The sequence below is a fragment of the Ictidomys tridecemlineatus genome, chromosome 3 (genome assembly GCF_052094955.1).
Source record: "Ictidomys tridecemlineatus isolate mIctTri1 chromosome 3, mIctTri1.hap1, whole genome shotgun sequence".
Taxonomy (NCBI): domain Eukaryota; kingdom Metazoa; phylum Chordata; class Mammalia; order Rodentia; family Sciuridae; genus Ictidomys; species Ictidomys tridecemlineatus.
Window position 1 is genome coordinate 200,399,972 of NC_135479.1, and position 22,734 is coordinate 200,422,705.

Genomic DNA, 22,734 nt, shown 5'->3' on the forward strand with positions numbered 1-22,734 from the left:
TGCTTCCTACTTCATCTCTCTGCCTTTGTGCTTCTTCTTTTAGGTCTTAGCTGAAATGTCTGACATTAAAAGAGAAATAGATGCATTTGCCTGCTATTCCATGAGTCATTTGGGAGACAGAGGTAGATAACTGAACAAGGGCATTGAGAAAAGAACAAAGGGCACTGACCTAAAGTAACTCTAAAGTCTGTTTGAGAAGCTATTAGAGGCATAAGGTGCCCACTCAGTAGAAGGAATGGCAAGGAAATAAGATTGAAAACTCCCCATCCCAAAGGTAGAAGCAAAGCTTTTGAAAAATATAGGTCACCATTGCCTTAGATGTCTTCTTTGCATTCCTTTTAAAGAACATTTATCGTGAAAATCAAGGTACAACCATAGTGACTTTGAATTTTACTAAGACTACCTTAAAAACTCAATGTTGAGCTCTTATGCTAAATTATATAATCAGATAAGCTGTAAAATTGGCAAAAGATTCAGAGACCTGGTTTTCCAAAACCATTTTTTCTATCTAAAGTTCAATGTTCACTGAGGGACTATAAATTTTGCTCTTGAAATAAGCTACATGTTAATATTTTAAGTATTCTTCTTAGCAGCCTGTGTTGCGGGTGATCTTGAGCTGTCCCTACCTGGGTGGTGACCTTTCTCATCATCTGGCACTGTGGACTCAGGGATACAGCAAACACAGCTATCTTTTTTGGCCTCAAGGTTATTAAGTATTGGAGAGAGGAAATTCAATAACCTGCTTTCACTGCACAATTTCTCTGGCAGTGCTTACCTTTATTTTAGAAGAGCACACTCCCAGCCAGCTTGCCTAGAACTAATGGGTATAAACACTCAGGACTTCTGAAAGTCTCTTGGCCAGGCATAGAGGAGTCCCAGGGGACATGGCTACTCCTTTCTGAATCACCAATCTCCAGAGACAGCTACTTTTGAGTGTGCACATTGACTTCTCAACCATAAATTAATTGCTGCATATTTCTTGTTGGATCTAAACCAGGAAACACTCAGTGCTAATGAATTTAAGTTTGGCAGTGGTTGAGTGCTACAAATGTCCAGCCACTTATAGCTAATAATTTTAAAATAAATCAAGTGCTTTGAATTTAATTTCTCTTGTCTCCAGCTCTTTTGGAGGTGGGAAGGGAAGGATAAGATGGATAGATGTTCCAGATAAAGTAATCTTTAGATACCAAGATACCATGAAAAATTATGCACATTTGGGGTCTGGAGATGTGGCTCAGTGATGAAGTTTTAACCTCACGTATATGAGGACCTTGGTTCAGTCCTCAGCAACACACATACACACACCCACACAGACACAATTACACACATTTTGTGTAATTGAGAATACCTACTTAAAAAAATAACAATTGCTTTTCAGTCTTTATATTAGTTTTACCATTTAGCCTTCCTCAATAAAATTGAAAAATCATTCTTTTTCTGAATTTATTGCATCATGCCAAAATATAGAGATAACTTTAGGGATAATACTAATGTGATAGCACTTTTGACCTTTTGGAAAATGGTTATCAGACCACTGGACATTTTATGGTTTTGGGCTATATTTCACTGTTTTTGTTTCTTCTTTATTGTTAAACAATGCCACTTCTTGCCCTCAGTTTACCTATCTGAAGTCTTCCCCATGCCCTACAACTATTTTATTGCTTAACATTGTTAATGTCCTAGAAAATTAGAGCAGAAAAATAGTAAAAAGTGTAAAATATGAATAACAGGCATCTGACTGGAAGTCTGCATAGCTCCCTAAGAGTAAAGTGAAAGGTTTTGTGACAAGGATCCTAAAGTCTTTTGATCCCTAGACAAAATATATGTTCATTTTTCTTCCTTCCTTGAGCTTCGACATTCTCCTTGGTTTGCTCCTAAGTGCCTTAGTTCAAATGTCAAAACCTCAATCATCTAGAAATTGAGTTTCCTAATTCCTGTGGCTGGTTTTGCACTTCAAATGATTTAAGTCAGTTTGGAGGGTGCCAATTAAAAAGTTAATTAAACTAATTTGAATTCACAGTTAAATAACAGTACTATAGTTTACGTGCTCCAATTCTGTGTATGCTATTTTTAGAAGAATTGAGACATAATTTAGCTTTGCCACTGTTCCACACTACTCTCTTTTATATTTCATTGTTCTGAAATTACTTTAATCATTATATGTGATTCATAAAATAGAATTCTTTGTTTTGGCTAGGATAAAACACTGCCTAACCAAACCAATGTGTTCAAAAATAAGAGAATCTAAATTTGATGAAAAAAGTCAATACATAAACTGAGAATTTTCTGTTCAAAGAATTCTAATAACTAAATATGTTTATTTAATATACATCTGGAAAATTCAGAAATTTTAATCAGTGCAATTGAAGAAGATCTATGTCTACTAAAATTATGTTCTTGTTTTCTATCATGAGTGTTTTTGAACAGAAACAGAGATTTAAAAAAGTAAATTTGTTGTGCAACTGTTAAAATTCAGAGTATGAACTTCTTTAAATACAGAAATAATGTTAAAAGTTGAAGACAGTGCTGAAAGCCTATTTACTGCACAGAAAATAAGATCATGATTTTCAAAATATGAAATACACGAATCATTCCAAAATTATGGCATTAAGGAACAAAATTCTGCACAGCATTGTAATTAGTTGACCTAATACTTGTTCAGGAAAAAAAATTGGTCCCATTTTAGCCATAAGTATTTGCTGCCTTAGCAACTAAATCCATTCATTTAATGAGTCAAGGTTTAGCTCAACCTTTTGGAATGTACAAAGTGTGATTTTGAAATTAGATATTAATGTTATTTCATTCTCAGGAAAAAAAAATAAAACAGCAAAAGTAATATTAGGGGTGAAGTGTTAAGGTTCCACTGAAGACAGACTTTATCAGATATTGACTTGATCTATGTAGATAAAAGAATTAGGTAAACATTTATTTTAGGACTTTATCAGCATCTAACCAGCATTGTTAATGAATAAAACATAAATGCTTATTTTATTATTAGTCTAAAGGAAAAGCCTAATATATTGCTTTCTAGTCTATTCTGAAATTTTTAAGTTATCAGGCTGACCTTTCACTAACAAACAACATTTATTTTGTATTGAGAGGAATTTTACACCAAGCTGGACTCAGGTTAGTTTAGGGATAGATAATGTAAACAGCAGCAAGTAGCAAAAGGCTTCAGAGTTCATCAGTGATGTAACAAGAAGGAATAAATGAGCAAATTCTGGCTACATAATATCAAAGAACTGTGTGGCTGAAGTTCTTTCTGTCTAAAATGAATTTAATTACCCTCATTTTGACACTGTGTGGCCAAAGTTCAAGATCCTAACACCTTTTTTTTTTTTTTTTTTTTTGAGAGAGAGAGAGAGAGAGAGAGAGAGAGAGAGAGAGAGAGAGAGAGAATTTTTTAATATTTATTTTTTTTTTAGTTATCGGCGGACACAACATCTTTGTTTGTGGTGCTGAGGATTGAACCTGGGCCACACGCATGCCAGGCAAGCGTGCTACAGCTTGAGCCACATCCCCAGCCCCACTAATACTCTTAAGAAATTACAAATATAATAAGTTATAAACTTTGTGGATTTGGGAAAGGCCAAAATCACAGATGCTGAACCATACACCATAAGGTAACTTTATGAAAAATTATATTATGATATTTGATTTAAGCACTAATTTTAGAAAGAGATGAATTTTAAAAGAGCAAAAATGAAGAATATGTCCTTTTTAGTAGATGATGTGAAGTGAAATATATGATATCTGAAGATTTCTCCTCGATGCTCATGTGTTCACCCTCTTGATTTCCTATTAATTTTAAGTAATAAAGGATGTGAGAAAATTTGCAATAGCTTGCTTCAGAGATTATTTCGGGGCTAGGATTTATTATTTCTAAAAATTATAATTTCCTCTATTCCTATATAATTTACATCTCTAATCCTAGTCTTAAAGATTTAATAAAGTGTACTATGTTCTTGAACTGTCTCTAAAGGATAAAGTCAAAGACTTTCTTTTGAAGTTCTTAAAGTGCTTTCCCATCATTTAGATTCCTTTTCTGTTTCTGTTCTGCAGTTTTTATTCTACGTTCAGGGGAATCTGCTGTCAGAATGAAATCAAATTCTTCCAGTCAATGAAAATCTAGAGAGCTTCCTTTGCGGGTTTTATGTTGCCATAAAGGGAATCCGCTAGAACTGTCACCTACACCTAAACCACACCCCTGTAATAGGCATGTAACAAATAATTCTGAGAGTCGTATTAATAGCAGGCAAACCAAGATGTCTGCCAAAGTTCTCACAGGAAGCCAGTGGTGAGAGAGGGAATAAAAGCCAGGCTTTCAGGGCACCCGCTAGGCATTCTGTGTGGTCTCCCACACGGTTTCTCTTTTGAACTTTACAATTCAAAAGCAAAAATACCATAGCTATAAAGCCACCAGGGATGCTGGCATTACACATCAACAGACAATCAATTTCCTTGCTCCTATTTTGACACTGTCTAAACAACCAAAATGAACATTATGGGAAAGCAAGAAAGTAAAGTTCCTAAGAATCCCAGCTTTCTTCCCTTGAGCCTCTGTTGTCCTGAAGGATACATACCATGGCCGTCATCCAGGAATTCTGTGATGGTGGCTGAGGTACATTTGGACCAGGGCTTGGATGCATCAATGCTGGTTAGGATGGAAGACATTAAGCGCTTATCTTCTGTGGAACCAAAGTTCTCTTCACAGAATTTGGAATCGTCATGGGAGAGGCCAAGTAGATGTCCTAAGGGAGAGAACAGAGAAGGCACCAATGTGGGAGCGAATAAAGGAAGTGCCAATGACGAGTGGTTTTGCATTTCTATTTTTCCCTGACAATTATGCTGACACTTGATTTTTTTGTTCCCAATTATAAATGAGTTCATTTTAATTTCTTCCTCACCCAAAGACTGCACTCTAGAGAAATAAAAGCTGAGTGTAGTTAGTGGAACCATTACTTGGGGTGAACATTTGGAAGAAAACTGAAAAATTTGAGAATGGATATTCCCATAATTCATCTGGCTCACATATGCTCAAAGACACGTAGAAACAAAGCCTTATTTAGAATCTAGAATTTGCAAGGCAACTGTGGGATTATGTCATAGCCCTCACCACATATTATTTTGATTGTCTAATTTTCTGCCTTCTCTGATCAACCCTAAGCCCCATGAGATCAAAGTGCATCTGTCCCCAATACTCTGCTGAAACCTTTGCATTTAACTTAATGCCATGCAAGTTGCAAACACTTGAGAGATGGTTCTTGAATGTCAGAGATTTATTTTCTTGGTCAAGTACATAAGTATTTATGTGAGATGTACCAGAGAGGCAAAGACAGAGAGGGAAAACGAGCAGCTTTTAGGTTCCATGCAAATGTAAGCTTACTTCATACCTTCATTTCTTTTTGTTATTTAGGGAACTGTGACTGATTACTAGTCTCACAAATAAACAGCTTATTTTGAAAGTATATTCATCTCCATTTAAGAAATGTTTGAAAGATCAAGATGCCCTTGATGGAGTGTTCAAGACTGCAAAGCAAATAGATACTGTGATGTGATTGATCAGCCAGGTGGTACTTGTGCTTAAATTTCCCAACCAGGCTCTCTGTAATCCCAGCCCACACTATTGCCATTCTGTTAGTCAGATACCATTACACAGAGTACATCACCACATTCCTATAATCTGAGTAAATTGCTTTTTATTACCTAATACCAATTTTCAAGCAGTCTAAGGATAAATTGACATTCCCCAATATATCTAAAAGACTACCTTAAAAAAACTCAGATAAGCAGTTCTAGCAGTTTGCAGAAACTCTAAAAAGTAGACAACAAATTACCCTAACAGTGCTTTTAGCAAAGCTTTGTAGAATCATATAAAATCCACTGAAAAGCATGTAGAATATAATAGAGCAAATTGATTCCTTCATTTTCCTTTGGTTCCTGAGTGCTAAGTACAGAAACTTGGGCCATTCTATCAGGAGTCCAGCATACACGGTCAAACTCAACAGACAGGAAATCTTTCATGCTGCATTCCGACTACTTTTGGCCAACTTGTTAAATCACTGACACCTCATAATAAAATTGTTCACTGAGCAGCTGACTGCTGTTGTGGCTGAAATTAAGTGACTAGGGCTCGGTGACCTTCCAAGTCGCCACATATTTATGCTATTTATTTGGTAATTGACTTCAACAGTATTTATGAGGCTAGCAAGGTCTCTCTGGAAAACCCTCCCACTGTTATGCTCAGTTTGTTTGGACAGAAGCATGAATGTGCATCAGACATTATAAAGTATGTCCTGGATAACGTGCAAAGGCAGATTAGGAGGGACCATCTAATTTTTGAGTAGTGTGTTAAGAGTTTTAGGATCACAGGCCACAGAAAAACAGAATCTTCCTTAAAATTACTGGAAGTCATTTTGTCAAACAAACACTCACTGAGAATCCATTGCACAGATCCTGAACTTTTTCAAGGTAGAAGCTTTATCAGCTTGCACTGTGGGAGTTGTGTGGAAAAATTTTATATTTAAGTTTTTGATCTGGTACATAAGAGAAAAAAGGAAAAGTGGCCCAAAGTAACCTCTGTAATACAATATATATTTGAATCCAGATTTTCTATATTGAAAAATGTGATTTTTGCATTCTCTTTCATAAGATATTCATATGCATTAAATGGAGTAACAGCCTTTTCCTTCAAATTGATATAAATAGCACTTTCCATATGCAGTTTTATTACTGCATCAAGGGATTTTCACTTCATTTGGAGGCTAGATTTTAGATTTCTGACTTAAAATACAGGCCGTATGGCCAACATCAAATTCACTTTGAGGGGCTGGGAAAGTACCTTGTTTTTTTTCTTTCATATAGAGGGGCAAGGCATATAGATGTAAAACATTTTTAACTCTTTCAGCAAGGCATCTTTTAAGATGGCATAATTTAATGGATCATTTGACATGCTATGCGGCATCATATTGTGATATTTTCTTTTTGCTACCCAAATTTACTAGTTAATCCATGGAATCTTTTTATTTATTAATTTTTAATGCATCATAGTTATACATAAGAATGGAGTTCATTCTGACATAGTCAAGAATGCATATAACATAGTTTTCTCCATTTCAATTCCCAGTAATTCAACTGCCACTAAAGTTACATCTAAGAAATTGTACCAGAGAAGATTGCCATGCTGATCATGAACAAATCTTAGCTCCACCTCCTCTAAAGCTGAAAAGAGATGTGAATTTTCTAAGATCCCCAGAGTCAGGCAGAAATGGACTGCCTGGGGTTTAATTGAAAGAGCAAATGAGCCTTCTGCTCTCCATGGGGGTAAGCCCATGAGCTGGCTGGGAGAGGCAGACTCTCTCTAGAGCAGGGAGAGTGACAGGCAATGGGAAGAACATGTGAGCACCCCTGAAACAGGCAGTGAGTTCCAGAGTGGCTGGAACCAGGTCACAGTGAGGGACCCATGTGACTTCCCCTCAGGAGCTGGATGGAAATTGAAAAGGAAGATCAATGTGAGGAATGCTTGGATGCTCTTCAGGAAAGATGTGACACACATACTAAAGGATGTGAACAGCAAAAGGAGTAGAATTTTAAAAATATGAGTCCTCCATCAGTTTTGCTAAGATGTCTCATGTCAGTCTTAAATTTTCCAATGTCCTTGAACCCTGAAATGGCAAGGTCCCTATACCAGCACGAAGATACTTTAAAAGGAAGCTTACATGAGAGCTCACACTATAACCCTGATGCTTACTAACACAGAAAATCTGGACTCTAGGAAATTAAATATAACACCACAGCTGACAACTGTGTATTTCAAACAGTTGCAAAGGTGAATCAAAATTTAGACTTATCCTCCAGGATGGACTTAAGCTTCTCCGACATCTCCCTTTTCAGGGAGAAATTTGCTCATAAATCATTTATGGGAATGTTCAGAATGAACAGTGTGGACTGGAGATGAAGGATTTCTGAAACAGGCAGGACCCAGCAGCATCACCCACAGATCGGACTTAGACATTCATGCCGCAGAGGCTGAAACAGCTCCTGCAGCATCTGAAGAAGTGTTGGAGAAAGCGTCTACAACACTAAAGGAGTTTGCTGTTCTCATTACGTTGTATTTCACAGTGAGGTTTTAGAGAAATACACAGCAGCAAGGTTGGTGGAAGGGACAGAGAAAGGCAATTCATGCCCTTGAAGAGATGAAGTTATTTCCTTCTCCAGAGTCACAAAGTAGGAACAGAAGAGTGGGGAGAATTGGGAGCTAAAAAAGATCTTTGAGAAAGCTCCTTCAGTAAAACAGGGAGTGAAAACTAGTGAGAGAAAAGGTGGAGGGAGACTTAGGGGCAGCCATTCACTGTTGGGGCTTCAGCTAAATATCACAAAGTCTGGTTTTGGGGAAGAAACAGTATTTGTATTTAGAGCCATTTGTAATTAGCAGACATGCAAAACATCGAAAAGAAGTTTGCTTGGGCAATTCTGTTTACAATGCGATCTTTTATAGAGAATCCTTAATTTTTGATGTAATTGGAAACTTCTCACGTGAAATTCTGAGGTAATGAAAGGCTAAACAGTCTAATATAGTGTATTCACTTGATAATAGTCTCAAAATAAATTGTGGAGGGGGTGACAGATTGAAGCCAGAGTGAAATTTCCAGAATCATGCAACTATCTAATCAATGAGTATTTTTTGAGAGACTCAAGAAACATGTTGGGGAAAATGTGAGGTGTTCCCATACTTCAAAATAAATTTTGATGTTTGAAGTCACCAGCAAAAGTCAAGGTATAATTTGTTAGGAAATATCCATCTCTTCTTAATACATACAAAAGCCATGCTAATAAGTACCCACCCCACAAAATAAGATCAAGAAAGTGTTTTTTTTTTCTGAATTATACTAATGAAATAAGTTTAATGGTGCATTATGTCAAAGCAAAGCCCCTAGTAACAATTCTCAGTTATATTGTTCTTGCAGAAATAGCAAACAATTGGTCATTTGAATATTCTTCCAGTGTGACAATCTTCTTTTTAAATTGGTACATAGGTTATGTTTTGTTAAATAAATTTCATCTTTGAATTCCCAAGAGAGATTTAAAGAACATCGAGTCTCTTTAAATTTATCAATGAATTCACTGTTGAAAAATAGGTGATAACAAGTGGAGGAGTCAGGACACATTAAGGGAAACTGGTAGGCAGGCTTCCTAGTCAACTCAGGTATTGCAGTACAGTTATGGCTGACTTACACTATTAACCTCAGGAAGGAAACTGGTTGTTTTTCTGAACTTTGGTCTGCGAATTAAACTAAATTTCACGCTCCTGTCTCCTGATCCTAAACTGACCAATGGTCAAGGGGACACAGCACCACATCCTAAAAAAAGTTACCAGAAGCTCTGTAATGTGTTTACTTGGGAAAGAAAGTGCTCAGATGAAGCATCTGTTTCTTAATGAGGTCATGTTTTTATTTTACCTAATTTTCCAGCTGGGATTATGGAGGTACAAGAAGGTTTGGCCAGGGATTAAAATGTGAGTCAACAGTTCAAACAGGATCGGAATCTAGAACTGAAGAAATCATCCATGAGCTCTAACAATTGGATTATCACTGTTTAAACACAGATCCTTATACAGAAGTGATAAAATTCTCAAATAACCATTTGAAAAATTAAATACAAATGGTAAACATGATATCAGTTACACATTTGGTTGGAAGAAAATAATCCCTTTCACTGTATACCTAACTGTATCAATGTCCTTTTGAATTAAATTTGAGATTATTTCCTTTAAACTAAATACTGTCTAAGAAAACATTCATTTTAGGATAGTATAAAAATTGGGGGCTTTGGAGCCAGGGGAGTTGAGTTTGAATCTTATTCCTAACAGTAATAGTTCTTAGGCTTAGCTTTAGAAAATTGTCTGTGTGTCAGTTTCTTCCTCACTTGAGTGAAACGTAACTACTTCCCCGAGCATTTTGTAAAGATTAAGTAGCATAAAAGATGTAAACTGCTTAGAATAGGTGCTTGGTATATACCAAGGGACCAGCTAACTTTACTGTCCTCATTGATCACTGTGCTCTCACTTGGGTATGCTAGTCTTTGGTGATTTTAATATTGCTAAACCCCTTGATTTGGGAGGGGAAGAGAAAAATTCCTAGTTACTAGAGGAGAAACAAATTACACAGTAAGTGCAATTTTCCTTTTTCTGCCAACTTCAACTTGATTTCCACACATGCAGCAGAAAATCAAGCGGCCTCCCCTAGAGAAACACGAATTGGGATTTGATGTTTTAAAAACTTAACAAGCACTAAATCACTCAATACTGTTAGACATATAGCAAAGACCTATTCCTACCTTTCATCTGAGGCCAAAAAAGACAGTGTGGCACTGCTCCAAACTGGATAGAAAAAAAAAAGTTCCGTTCACATTGATTAAAGCGATGGGTTTGGGGATAAATAACAAGTTAAATCCCAGCTTCCTTCTCACCTCACATCTCACAGCCAGTTTGGACATCTGATGCTGTGCACTTAGCTTTGGTCTATGGTGTGTCAAGGGCTGCCACGGCTTTTCAAAACATGGCCTTGTTTAATCTAATCATCGATGGGAGTAGTCACAGGCTGATCAGCACAACCAGAGAACACCCTCTAACCGCAGCAAAACACAGGCAACCCTGCTGTTGTGTCTCAGCTATTTCCCAAGTCTTCACTGAATATTTGGTCTTGACTTTTTAAAATTGCTTGGCTTTAGCTTAGGAAGCACATTGGAGTCTTTCATAGTGCAGAGATTCACTTAACACATTTTATAATTAACTACTATAAAGCAAACCTTTGGCATGTTTGCAAATTATGGATTTCATTAATCTAAATAAAATCAGATTGTTCTCCCTAGTGTATTAGAAGCTGGCTTGACATCAATAAAATTATTGTTTTTAACAACCATGTGTGCAGCAGGTGAAATCTTTATTATTCTAAGTCTATAATAAAAGTTTGACAAGTTAAAAATATAAACTCAAAATGTAAACTTACATCAACTTGAAAACTTTCTGCAGTTCACATTTGGATTGTAAAATGGCTGTAAACACATTCCTACCTCCACCCAAGGCGCATGGATGGAGACTGTGTTTTTCATGGTTGGAAGTAACTTTTTGAAATATTCTAAGAAGTTAAGGCAATTTATGTATTACTGCCAGTGCCAATAACCTACTAATCAATAGTTATTTTCCAGAAGCCTGGTATTGGTAGATTATGCACCTCCAAAACTCAGCTGCTTTCTTGTCTTTTTTTTTTTTTTTTTTTTTTTAAGAATTAGCAGAGGGGCTGAGGATGTGGCTCAATGGCTCAAGCGGTGGTGTGATCACCTGGCATGCGCGGGGCACTGGGTTCGATCCTCAGCACCACAAAAAAATAACATAAAGATATTGTGTCCATTGAAAACTAAAAAATAAATATTAAAAAAATTGTCTCTCTCTCTCTTTTAAAAAAAGAATTAGCAGGAAAAAAATAATCCAATTAATATGTAGTACATGAAAGAGTATCTTTTCAGAATTGTTTATTCCATCCATGGCATTCTAACTTTAAGCAATTTACAAAAATTTCATTTTTTCCTCTATCTTATGAGTCTCAAGGTAATTTTTCTTCCTTGTAGAGAGGGTAGAGTAAAAAAGAAAATTTAGATTCACTTATTCATTCAAAAAATAAATCTGATCTTAAATTTGAAACTACTATGTAGAGAAAGAGGAAGCAGTTGGACTCTCCCATGAGAACTTATAAGCCAGTTAATGGAAGTGTTATTCTTAATCAGACATATCCTTTTACTGCTTATAGAAAAAAGAAAGTAGAAAAAATTATGGGAAGAGCCTGAAAATCTTCTCCCAGCTTGTGTTTTGAGCTCTGTAACACATTTATACTATCTGTTTGCATGAAACAAACTGTACAGTTTGGAATGAGGATTAAAACACTGGGAAACTGAGGTTTCCAAATGTCATTTTTGTCACTATACATAGTCCATCTACACAGCTTCTAAATCTGGAAAGCAACAAACACGTAATAAAAGGAAAGAAGGGAAATCCCATGGAAAGAATACAGCAGAATTTGAATCCAGGACACGGTGAGCTTAAGCTGTGCTGAAGACTTGAAACAAAGATCCAAAAATAAAAGCACTGGAAACAGATCAGTGAGCTATATTATTTAAGATCCAGGAACTGTAGGGATAAGAATCTAATAATCCACAGAAGATTAGGTATATTTTGTGTATTTTCTAAAAATTTTATGGCTGATACTTTATAACATATGTTCGTAATACTTAGGCAAAAAGCACAATTAAATAATAAAGCAATTAGAAAATAAAGCAAAGGAAGCCAGATTTTCTTTATGAAAAGGAAATTAAATCCATATTTCTACACCTTATATGTCTCAAATTAGGCCATTCATAATCCAAAAAGGGAAATTAAGCAGGCACTATTTGATTGGAGAATGATTTACAGAGAGTTTTAAAGAGGTAAACAGAGGTGATCCAACCAAGAAGTTAAAGGGGACCAAAGGATGTGATCATACATCAAAGACTGAGGTTTGATTTTGCATATGAAAGTCTACATTTCTCTGACATTGTTCTATAACTATGTCCAGTAATCCTGTGCCATTAAGATAAGTTCTCATTGCCTATGTGTATATAGTTTTAACATAACATTTGTTCTTATCACATCTGACTTTCTTTCTACCACTCAGACTGTGCGCATGCTGGTGTCACCAAGGCACTGGCTGAGGAATTCAGGAAGACGGGAGAAGGTGACACTGCCAGGCTCCTCATTCCAGCCTAACGGGCTTGGGAGTCAAAGCAGTCCTGAAGAAGCTGCATTGACAGCCAGGGCATTTCTCCTACAGAAGACCTCCCAGATGCTGCCATCTTGGGAAAGCAGATCACTACAGAGAGCAGAAGAGAGAAGAATCAGTCCTTCCTTAAGGAATGCCTGATCTCTCCAGTGAAGTGCAGGATCTGGAGCTCTGGGTCCTGTGGGTGGATAACATCAAAACCCAACGTGGCTGCCCATTCCCTATCATTTCTCCACCCTGCTGAGACACACTAGGCTGTTGAGGGATTTAGATGCTTTCATATGGGACTTCTCTCACTTTGTATAATGGTGATGAACAATGGTGTACTTTTAAATTCTCCTCCATTTAATTACAATCCTTTGGAAGACTGGAATGAATTCCTCTTCATTCCCATTACAGAATCTGGGTGTTGCCTTGAGCAGCTCCCTTGCTACATTCTCCTGCTTACTCATGTACATACATCGATAGTGGAATAAATACTGATTAATGGTCTCTATCAGAATGTGTTGTTATTAGTTAGTTTCACAGGCATAAGTGAGAGACAAGTGAAGACAAGCCCCTTACCCTGAAGATCAATTGGCTTGTGTTTTAAAAACACCATCAGGCCTATGAGCTCCTCCAGTGCAACATGCCCAAATCACTTGCAGAACACGGAGAACATTCAGGCAGCACTTGGCACTCCAATTCAGATCTGGCTCCTGAGGCCAAGGATGCTGGATGCTCAAGGAGTGTGGACTGAACTCTCATCCATGATGTTGTTGTACAGTTATTTATATTAAAGCTTTATGTTTGTGTTTTGTTGTTGTAGTTGAGATCATAAGAGTGTCAGGAGTGCTAGGAACATTACTGTCATGATTATTCCATAAGAGGTGAAACATAACTACTTAGTTCTACTTAATTGCTATAATATTGGGACTTATGAGATTATACTTTTACTTAGAGGTTACTTTGACTCCTCAAAGAAATATGACAGCTAGATATTCTCTGCCTGCCAAGAATGTGAAATAGAAGTTTTAATTTCCATTTAAAATTTATGGTTTTAGCTTTAAAGAAACTAAATCTGTTTATAAAACAACACAGAAAAAATTAAAGCTACAATAATGATCAAACCATATTTTGTCCCACCAAAACAACGATGCCAAAAGGTGATACATAAATTAAGAAAATAAATGAATTCTTTTAACTAAAAGGCAAAAGAGAAGTACATGTGGATATAAATACCCGTGAAATAATTCCATGAAATGGACATTATTATCTCATATTATTTCACATATAAAAATTGAAGCTTTGAGAGAGTTAAAATAATTGGACCCACGTGATCCAGGTAGAAGGTACTTTAGCAAGAAGTGACCCCAGAGTGTCTAATTCAAACACCTAGTCGGAAGTATTAAGCCAATTTCACAAACATATAGTAGTGTAGGTCAATGATTAGAAAGCACATATTCCTTATGGCACATACACATTTTAACAGTTAACTGAGTCCTAAATTTAGAGTTGTAGGGTTTGGATGTTTCTTAAAACAAACGAATTGGGCAAGTGACATCTTAAAGCAAACCCTGTTGAGTTTGGTTTCCCTTGTCAATGCTATTAAGAAGGACACAGGAATATCTTTTACAAGCTACAGAGTACCTTTGATGGGAGTCTGCTATTCTCACTCACAATAGAGCCAAACATGTTAAATCTCTGTGCAAACTGATTAGCCCTGGATGAGTCAGTTCTGTGCTGAAGGACTTCCAAAAGGAACATCTCCACATTCCATAGGCGACTGTGACAAATTTCGTCTAGGAGTCACTTAGCAAAGCTTAAAAGGACAGGAAGAAGATAGTAGCAGTAGCAAGTTTCTCTTTAACATAGAAGTGACACTGTCAGAAGGAAACATATACCGTGTTGCTGCTGACTTTGCCTTCCTTCTCACATATTAGTTAACCCTAGAAGTGCAAATATAAACAAATTTAATCCCCAACGGGTACATCTGAACCAGAAGAAATCTGGAATTAATTGCCAAATATTTCGGTTCCTGTTGCAGCTGCTACAAGTGTTTGACTTGGCGAGGGAGGAGAAAAGGCACTGCATACCAATTTCGTGAGCCACGGTGAAAGCTGCGTGGAGGCCGTCGTCTTCAATCACAGCGCAGCTGCGCTCCGGAGAACATATGGTCCCCACGTCTGCCATTCCCAGGGTGTCACATGAATGATGCCCACATAAATCCTGCCCAGGAGGAAGAAAGAAATCGTTACAATCAATTTACATCCAGAGAGAGCCATCATGTCCAGCCACTTGCTCACCCCAAATGGCAAGGCTGGGATATGTTTATGGTATCACCTGCTCAGCTCTTGGAAAGGCTCCAAAGACAAACCCAAGGCAGAGACTCTTCTGAGCTACTTTGGGGCCAGAAGCACAGAAGGATAAAGGCATTCAAGTGCATTAAAAAAAAAAAAAACATGTCTTAGGATTGTACCTTGTAGTTGAAAAAGCCATAATGTACATATGATATGTCAATAATGGCTTTTCCATACGGTTGTGCATAGGAAAGCCCTAATATTCTGATCCCCAAACATGCTAAATTTATCAGAAGACTGTCCTAATAATTTTCTTTCTGTCACAGGGGAAAACTACATCCACACATTCACGACAAGATAAATTTTTCAGTAACTTGAAAGGGAAATTCCAAACTGAGCTGTAATTCCATGAGTTTCTTCCTCAGAAATATATGCACTCTCACTTACAGCATTTAAGTGTTTCTCAACCTGACCAGTGCTCAGAAAATATGCACAATGCAGGTGTATTATTTACATGTATGGGATGGATATAGGTATGTGGATTTTCTTTTTGTGTGTGTGTGAGACATTGCATAGCTTTTAAGAGATTCAAAAGGGGAAATGATATCACACTCCACTAATAGTTTGGCTGAAAGGAACCTCAAGAAGATATTGAAAAATATGAAGATCTGGGGATTGAACCCAAGGGCACTTTACCACGGAGCTACATTTCCAGCCCTTTTTATTTTTTATTTTAAGACAGGGTCTTGCTAAATTCTTTCATTATTTTTTTATTTTAAGTCAGGGTCTTGTTTAATTGTTTAGGGTCTTTCTAAGTTATTGAGGCTGGCTATGCACTTGTGATCCTCCTTAGTCTCCTGAGCCACTGTGATTATAGCAAATGTGTCACTGTACCTGACTCAGCCGTAATTTTTGTGTAAAAGATTTGTAAAGATAAGCTTTTTCTTTAAATGTTACTCAAAAAATTACCAGACATTAAATTGCCTATTATTACCTATTATTTTCAATAAAATTCGAAGAACAGTGTGTACATTTATATCCCCTCAAACAAGATAGTATTTCTAGTGAGCCATATGTTAATAACTGCAAGGAAAGTATTTTTTAAAATGTTAATTAATATGCAAAGTTGAGTAAAAAGTACTATTTCAATATAGCGGTGGTCATTTTTGCTTTCCCCTAATTGCCATAACTAGGAATTCAGTAGATTTTTGGTTAATTGAGTTTATTGGTGACATAGGGTCAGACTCAATGTGACTTTCACACTCCTTTCCTATGCTCCCTACCCATGAGCAACACAGATGGCTGTTATTATCATGTAACCAGTGCCACCTACCCAGGCCAACACAATCTTCAAATTCTTCCCAGTTTGGCTGCCTAAAAATCCAACCAAAGTGAAAATACATCCTATTTTATTCCCTTTAGTGTGTTTTCAAGTCATTATTGTATCTGTACATTGTGAGTTCACAGCTGTGATGGATTACACTGTGGCCACTATATTAGTTTAGCAGCAGACATTGGCAATCTCAGCCAAGTGGCTTTGGTGAATCTAGGCACCAAACCCACAACACCCTCCAAAGTTTCCTGTGTATCCTCATATGTCATCCCATGGGATCCCAAATTACAGCTGCTGAGAACAAATTAGTAGTTTTTAAAATTGAAATTGGAATATGCTTTTGCATAATAATCAGTCTTTGAGATAATAATATAGTAAAATCGACTTTTTTAAAAAAATCCTCACCCTCCCCAATCATTTTAGTAGTTCTAGGACCAAATCCCAGGTCATCATTTAAGAGAGCTACTAGATACTTGTAGGTTATTTCTGCATGACTGTAAATTTTTATATGAAGGTTTATGCTTTTCTTCATAATTTAGGCTTCATAATCATCAAATAATAAAATGCAAGAAGTAAATTTTCCCTTCTTACTCCTTCTTCACTAATAAGGTTGGGTAAAGAGCCACAACTAAAGGAAATGGCCTTCCTGTTCTGAATGGCATTTCAACTAGAATCTTAATATCTCTCTGTTTACTGCTAATCAATTGCTCATTAAGGGCCATCAGTTCTCTTTGTCATCTCTGAATTGCAATAAATGCATCTGGCCTTTTGCCATGGAAATGTGTGTATGTGACAAAATTATGAACAGAAGCACTTGTTATTTTTTCAACCACCCTGATTAAATCCCTTGAGTACATAGTCACACTATTATATTTCCATAGCTATAATTACAAACTGTTTCACTCACATGATTTCAAGCCTTAGCAATATATTTGTTGTTTTACACTCAAGATTTACAATGAACATCTGAGTTTCCTTGTGAACCAATGTTCATCTACATGCATGAAAACTAATCTGTGTATTAAATTATTAAGAATTCAGCATATCACACATGTTTGTTTCTATTTTCTGGTGGTTGCTTATAACTGTTCAGATGCAAACCTTATTTCTTGTTTACACAATTTATTTTTTAAGTTCAGAGTAGGAGCACAGGTACTACTGCAGTAATAGCATATATCTGTGTTTATATATCTTTTTATATAATCTAGATTTGGAGTCAGAGGTCGTTGTAGAAATGTGGATTATCATGGAAGAGGTAAATGAATTAAATGTACTGACAAATACTTTTTTTTGCTTTATTCATTGTGGATCTGAAGGTAAAGAATATCTTTGTTGTATTAAAGATGGCTCTTCTTATATAGGATCAATATATTATCACCACTGTTTGGAAAAAAAAAGCGCAATGGAAGATTTAGCAAAATGGAAGCATTGCAAAAGTATGCAGAGATTTAACTGTGGTCTTGTGGTATGGCATTGGCAGGGTTATAAGACTGAGACATGTGTCTAACTCAAAAATATATCTGAGATGGTCCAAAAGACCAATAGAGATTTGACAGGGAGATCACAGACATTATAACCATTCACCAGGTGTGCTTTTTAGAAGATCTGGCATGTGGCAAATCTTGTGATTTATTATGGAATTTAGAAGTACTAATAAAGCCCAAGACCTGTTTGTGGGGATGGGAGGGAGGCAGGGAGCAAATAATGCTGCCTTGAGGAGACCAATACCCAAAGAACAGTATGGCTTGGAAAATCCCAGTTCTCAGTGCCAGGTGGGAAAAATGAACCAAACAAGTGTGAATATACAAAGTGGAACAAATCACAGGAGTTGAAGGATTTCCTGCCTTGGTTGAGAGATGGGTCTCCCATGCTCCATGCAACTGCTGCTATAAGAAGCTAAGGAAATACAAATGTTGATAAGGATAGACACCACCACAATTGCAGGGGCAGCAGTCCAAGTTAAGGAAGAACACCTTATACAGGAATTAAAAGCAACTTGTTTCTGTAAATATTACCTCCTGGTAAGGGCAGGGGTGGTGCTCAAGGGGAGAGCAGGAAACAGGGTTGATCTACACTTGAGTTGTTTACACTTCTCTTCACACAGCTCTTACTGAGCAGTGATTAGTGATACAAGAATTAATAGGATGGTGCATATTTTAATCATAAGTATCACACACACACATGCACACCAATGTGTATTTGTTCTGATTTTTTTAAAAAATTATCTTTTATTAACATGTGCTACTTGTAAATGTGAATGGGTTTGGTGTGATATTTCCACACGTGTATATGGTATGCACAAATCAAATCCAACTTCTCTTTATTTCTGTGCCATCAACATGGATCTTATTCTTTTTTTTTTTTTTTTGATCTTATTCTTGAGGTATCATTTACTTTTTTTGGCTACTTGTATAGCAATCCCTAATCACAAGGGTTTTATTTTGTCCTTCACCACAGACTATATTAATTGGGACTTTTAGACCCATCATTACCATGACTCATGTTATATTATCTCTACTCATACCTTTGGATACAACTGGGTGATATCCAATATTCAGAGCTCAGCTGGATAAGAAGCTAAGGAATCCAGGTACATTTATTCATAAAACAATTACTGCATGCCTATAATCTTCCACCTACTGTACTAAGTGCTGATACTACAATGAACAAATGAAATAAGATCTAATACTGACCCTTAAGAAACCTCATAGTCCAGTGAGCACAACAGATATGTCAAGCGGGGACCAGGCTGTGCTAAGATGAATAGACTGTTGTAGCATTACAGGAGAAGAATTGATGAATTTTCCTAGAGAGAATCAGTAAAGGTTCCAAAGGACTGGAGACACCTTTGCTGGTTTTGCAGTCTGGGAAGAAAGGTACTGTAATAAAGAAGGATCTGTGGAAACATCATGGGTGGTAAAAGGCAGGCTCTGTTTGGGGAAGAATGAAAAGTTTGCTATGACTGGATTTCAGTATTTTGGGAGTGGACTAGCAGGGTAATCTAGAAAGGCTGTCTGGATCCAGAGTTCCTAGACAGGACATGTTCTCTGATAAATATGGAGGAAAAAAAGGAAAAGAAAGAAGCACATTGGAGACTGAAGGGCTTAGATGCTTGGAAGAGTCATTCTGAAGAATGGAAGCAAATCTGTTAGAGATGGTGCATGGAAAGCTGATACTTTTTTCATTCTAACTCTATCAGTAAAAAGTATGGGGAGAGTGAAGGGGAGGGAGGGGAAATGGGAACAGGAAAGACAATAGAATGAATCAAACATAACTTTCCTATGTTTATATATGAATACATAACCAGTATAATTCCATATCATGTTCAACCACAAGAGTGAAATCAAAATTGTAAAAGGTTGCACCCCATGTATGTATAATATGTCAAAATACACCCCACTTTAATGTATATTTAAAAACAACAAATAAGAAAAAAGAAGTATTGTGTAAATAGTCTACAGCCTTTGAGGCAAAGTCCCTTTATCATTAATATAAGGAGACTGGATAAGGTGTTCTCTAGGGCTTGGTCCAACTACATGTTCCAACTTATAGAGGAAGAAATTATAGATCAGAGGCAGAAGTGGCCAAAGTCTTGTTGGATCACTGGGAAACTCAAATTCACACCTGTAACCAAACATTTTATTTCCTGGACTTAGCTTACCAAGGCATTGTTAAATCAGTACATGTTATTCTTGATGTTAATCTTATCTTTTACATTTACATTGGCACTTTAAAAAATTTTTAAATTTTAATAAATAAATAAAATTTAATAAATAAAAAACAGGAGATCTTCATCTCTATGAGATGTCTGGTAAAACTCAAGTCATTTTGGAGGGAAACTTAGTATTCAAATTTCATTGCAAAGGATATTTCAGAAAATAAGAAAACAGAAGTGATGGATGAGAAACCTGATAGTGTCATTAACTTACCTCTGTCTCTCTCTCCTCCACATCTACTGGCAGTCACTGCAGCTGCCCTCTATTTCTTATTCTTCCTATTATTCCTTCCTGCTCGGACTATCACCTGAGACTTTTAACTGGCCCTGAGTCTCAGTAACTTTCCTAATTCTACACTGTGATAGGTTTCCTTCTTAGAGCACAAATCTAACAAGAGTCTTCCACTCTTTCCACACTGACCTTGGCTTGGCATTCAAACTCCTGCACAATGCAATCCAACCCTCCTGCTTGTCTCCAGTGACCCTCATGCTCAGTCGTGTCCACTATTTCCTGCATATCTCATGAATATTTTGATCCACAAACCTTAGACCAAAATATTCTTGCTGCTAGAAAAGAGTCATTTATCCACATCTAACTCCTTAACATTTCTTAACTGAACCTGTGCTCCTCAGTTCCTAATGTCATTACTTTAGTTTAGACCATCATGAGCTCCTTCAGTTTAGATGACTGAGATGGCCTAGCTTCCAGTGGATCCAGTCCTGCTACTTAGGCTAGAGGGTTCATTCTAGAACATATTTCAGGTCATTGTTGTTTTCCCACTAATATTCTTTTCATTGGTTCTCATTGCATTTAGTTTATAATATATACTGCTTGCCATGGTGTTATGGACTGAATTGCATCCTCCCTAAATTCCTAAATTGAATTCCTAAACCCTAACACTACTGTATCAGAAGATGGGACCCATAAGAAAATAAATTGGGTTAAATGAGGTCATAAGGGTAGGTCCCTGATCAGATAGGATTGGTGTCTTTAAGTGACACCGGAGCTCAGTCTTTCTCAAACTCTCCTGTGTACCCAGAGCACTCACAGAGGAAACATCTGAGCACATGCCAGGAAAAGAGGCCTCCCCCAAAAACAAATTGGCTAGAACTTTCGTCTTAAACTTTCTAGCTTCTGAAACTGAGAGAATATATTTCTGTTGTTCAAGCCACCCATCCTATGGCATCTTGTTATGGTAGCCCAAGCAAACTGAAATTACATAGTATACGATTTCTTCTGTATCTGTAATCCGGTTCTTACTGTCTTCTCCAAGTTGTCCTTTCTACCCTCACATCCCGTATCCCATCACAGATAACTTCCTGAATTTTGCAGAATTATCATAATGCTTCTAAGCCATGGAACATGAAGGTCCACTGTATTCCCAATGCCTAACTCCTCCTTATGAGCCTGGCTAATGCCTACCTTTTCTTCAAACCTGAACTGAAATGTGGTCGGCAACACTTCCCGATGCCCTACAACCACATCTATCATAAAAGTCATCATGCTCCACCAAAATTATCCACTTCACTGTTTCCTGAAATAGATTCTAAAGAAAGTGGCCACTTTTTAAATCTCAGAATCCCTGCCTAGAAGGAACATATTGAATGTTTGAATAAATTAGTGATAATATTTTTAGTTTAGAGAGCACTATCTTCTTTCTCTGCCATTTGTCAGCTGTTGCTCTAAGATTATCTGTTTCTCTGTACATGAGTGTCCTTATCTGTCAAACTAAAAGAATGACATAGTGGTTGTAGATTGCTGAAAGATTAATGATCATGTGGCTTACACCCCTGGGTAGTACCTCTAAAGGGCTTGATCACAGATGGTTGAATCTAAGTCAAGTTTATCCATCTTCTGAAAACCAATTCAATTCTACATGTACAATAAGATCTGCATAAAAATCCACAGGCAGAATTCACAGTGCTCTCACTTTTTCTCTCATAGACTTTGCATTTAGCTTAATAATGCATTTATCAGTTTTCCTAACACTGGACTGATTTATGCACATGCCTGTATCCTCTCAGCTAGTGATAAGCCCAGGAGGCAGGGACCAGGTGTTTTCCATCCTGCATCTACCATACTGCCTAGTGAGTGTGTTACACGTGGAAGGTACACACAGGCACATGCCAAAGTAAGAAACACAGAAAGGCAATATCTCCTGTGTGTTGTGAGATCTTGTCTCTAATAGACTAGACTTTTCACAATATTTGTCATATATTAATAATACTAATTAAAGCTGCTTAATCTGCTACTAGTCTTCCCATTTCAGGGTTATTTAGCCTTTTATTAGTTAAGATTGACTATAAGCTATGATTTATTGATAAGGACTCCTTTATTTTTTTTAAATGGACTTGAATTCAAAAAGAGTCAGATGGTCTAGTCAGCAGGACGATAAGAGAAAAAACATCCCTCTCACTCTTTCAAGATTCTGGTCTTTCTTTAGCACCCCCTATTGTCAGAATCTAAGAAGTGGTAAAGGAGAAACATCTAAATTCCAGTTCCAGCATCGTAAACTAAATCAGATTAGGAGAAGAGAGTTTTGAGCCGGGAGACAATAGCATATTAAAATGCACACTGGTAATTAATGACAGTGAATG

At 36.9% G+C, this 22,734-nt stretch overlaps 1 protein-coding gene across 3 annotated transcripts in view; it reads right to left on the minus strand.

Moving 5' to 3' along the window:
- Adamts5 (ADAM metallopeptidase with thrombospondin type 1 motif 5) overlaps positions 1-22,734 on the minus strand; it is a 47,663-nt gene that overhangs the window by 19,139 nt on the left and 5,790 nt on the right. For all 3 annotated transcript variants that reach the window (XM_078044503.1, XM_078044501.1, XM_078044502.1), the window contains 2 exons: positions 14,885-15,017; positions 4,584-4,751 (listed from right to left, as the gene is read on the minus strand). In XM_078044503.1, coding sequence (XP_077900629.1) covers positions 4,584-4,751; positions 14,885-15,017 — 301 coding nt within the window. The remainder of the gene's footprint in view (positions 1-4,583; positions 4,752-14,884; positions 15,018-22,734) is intronic.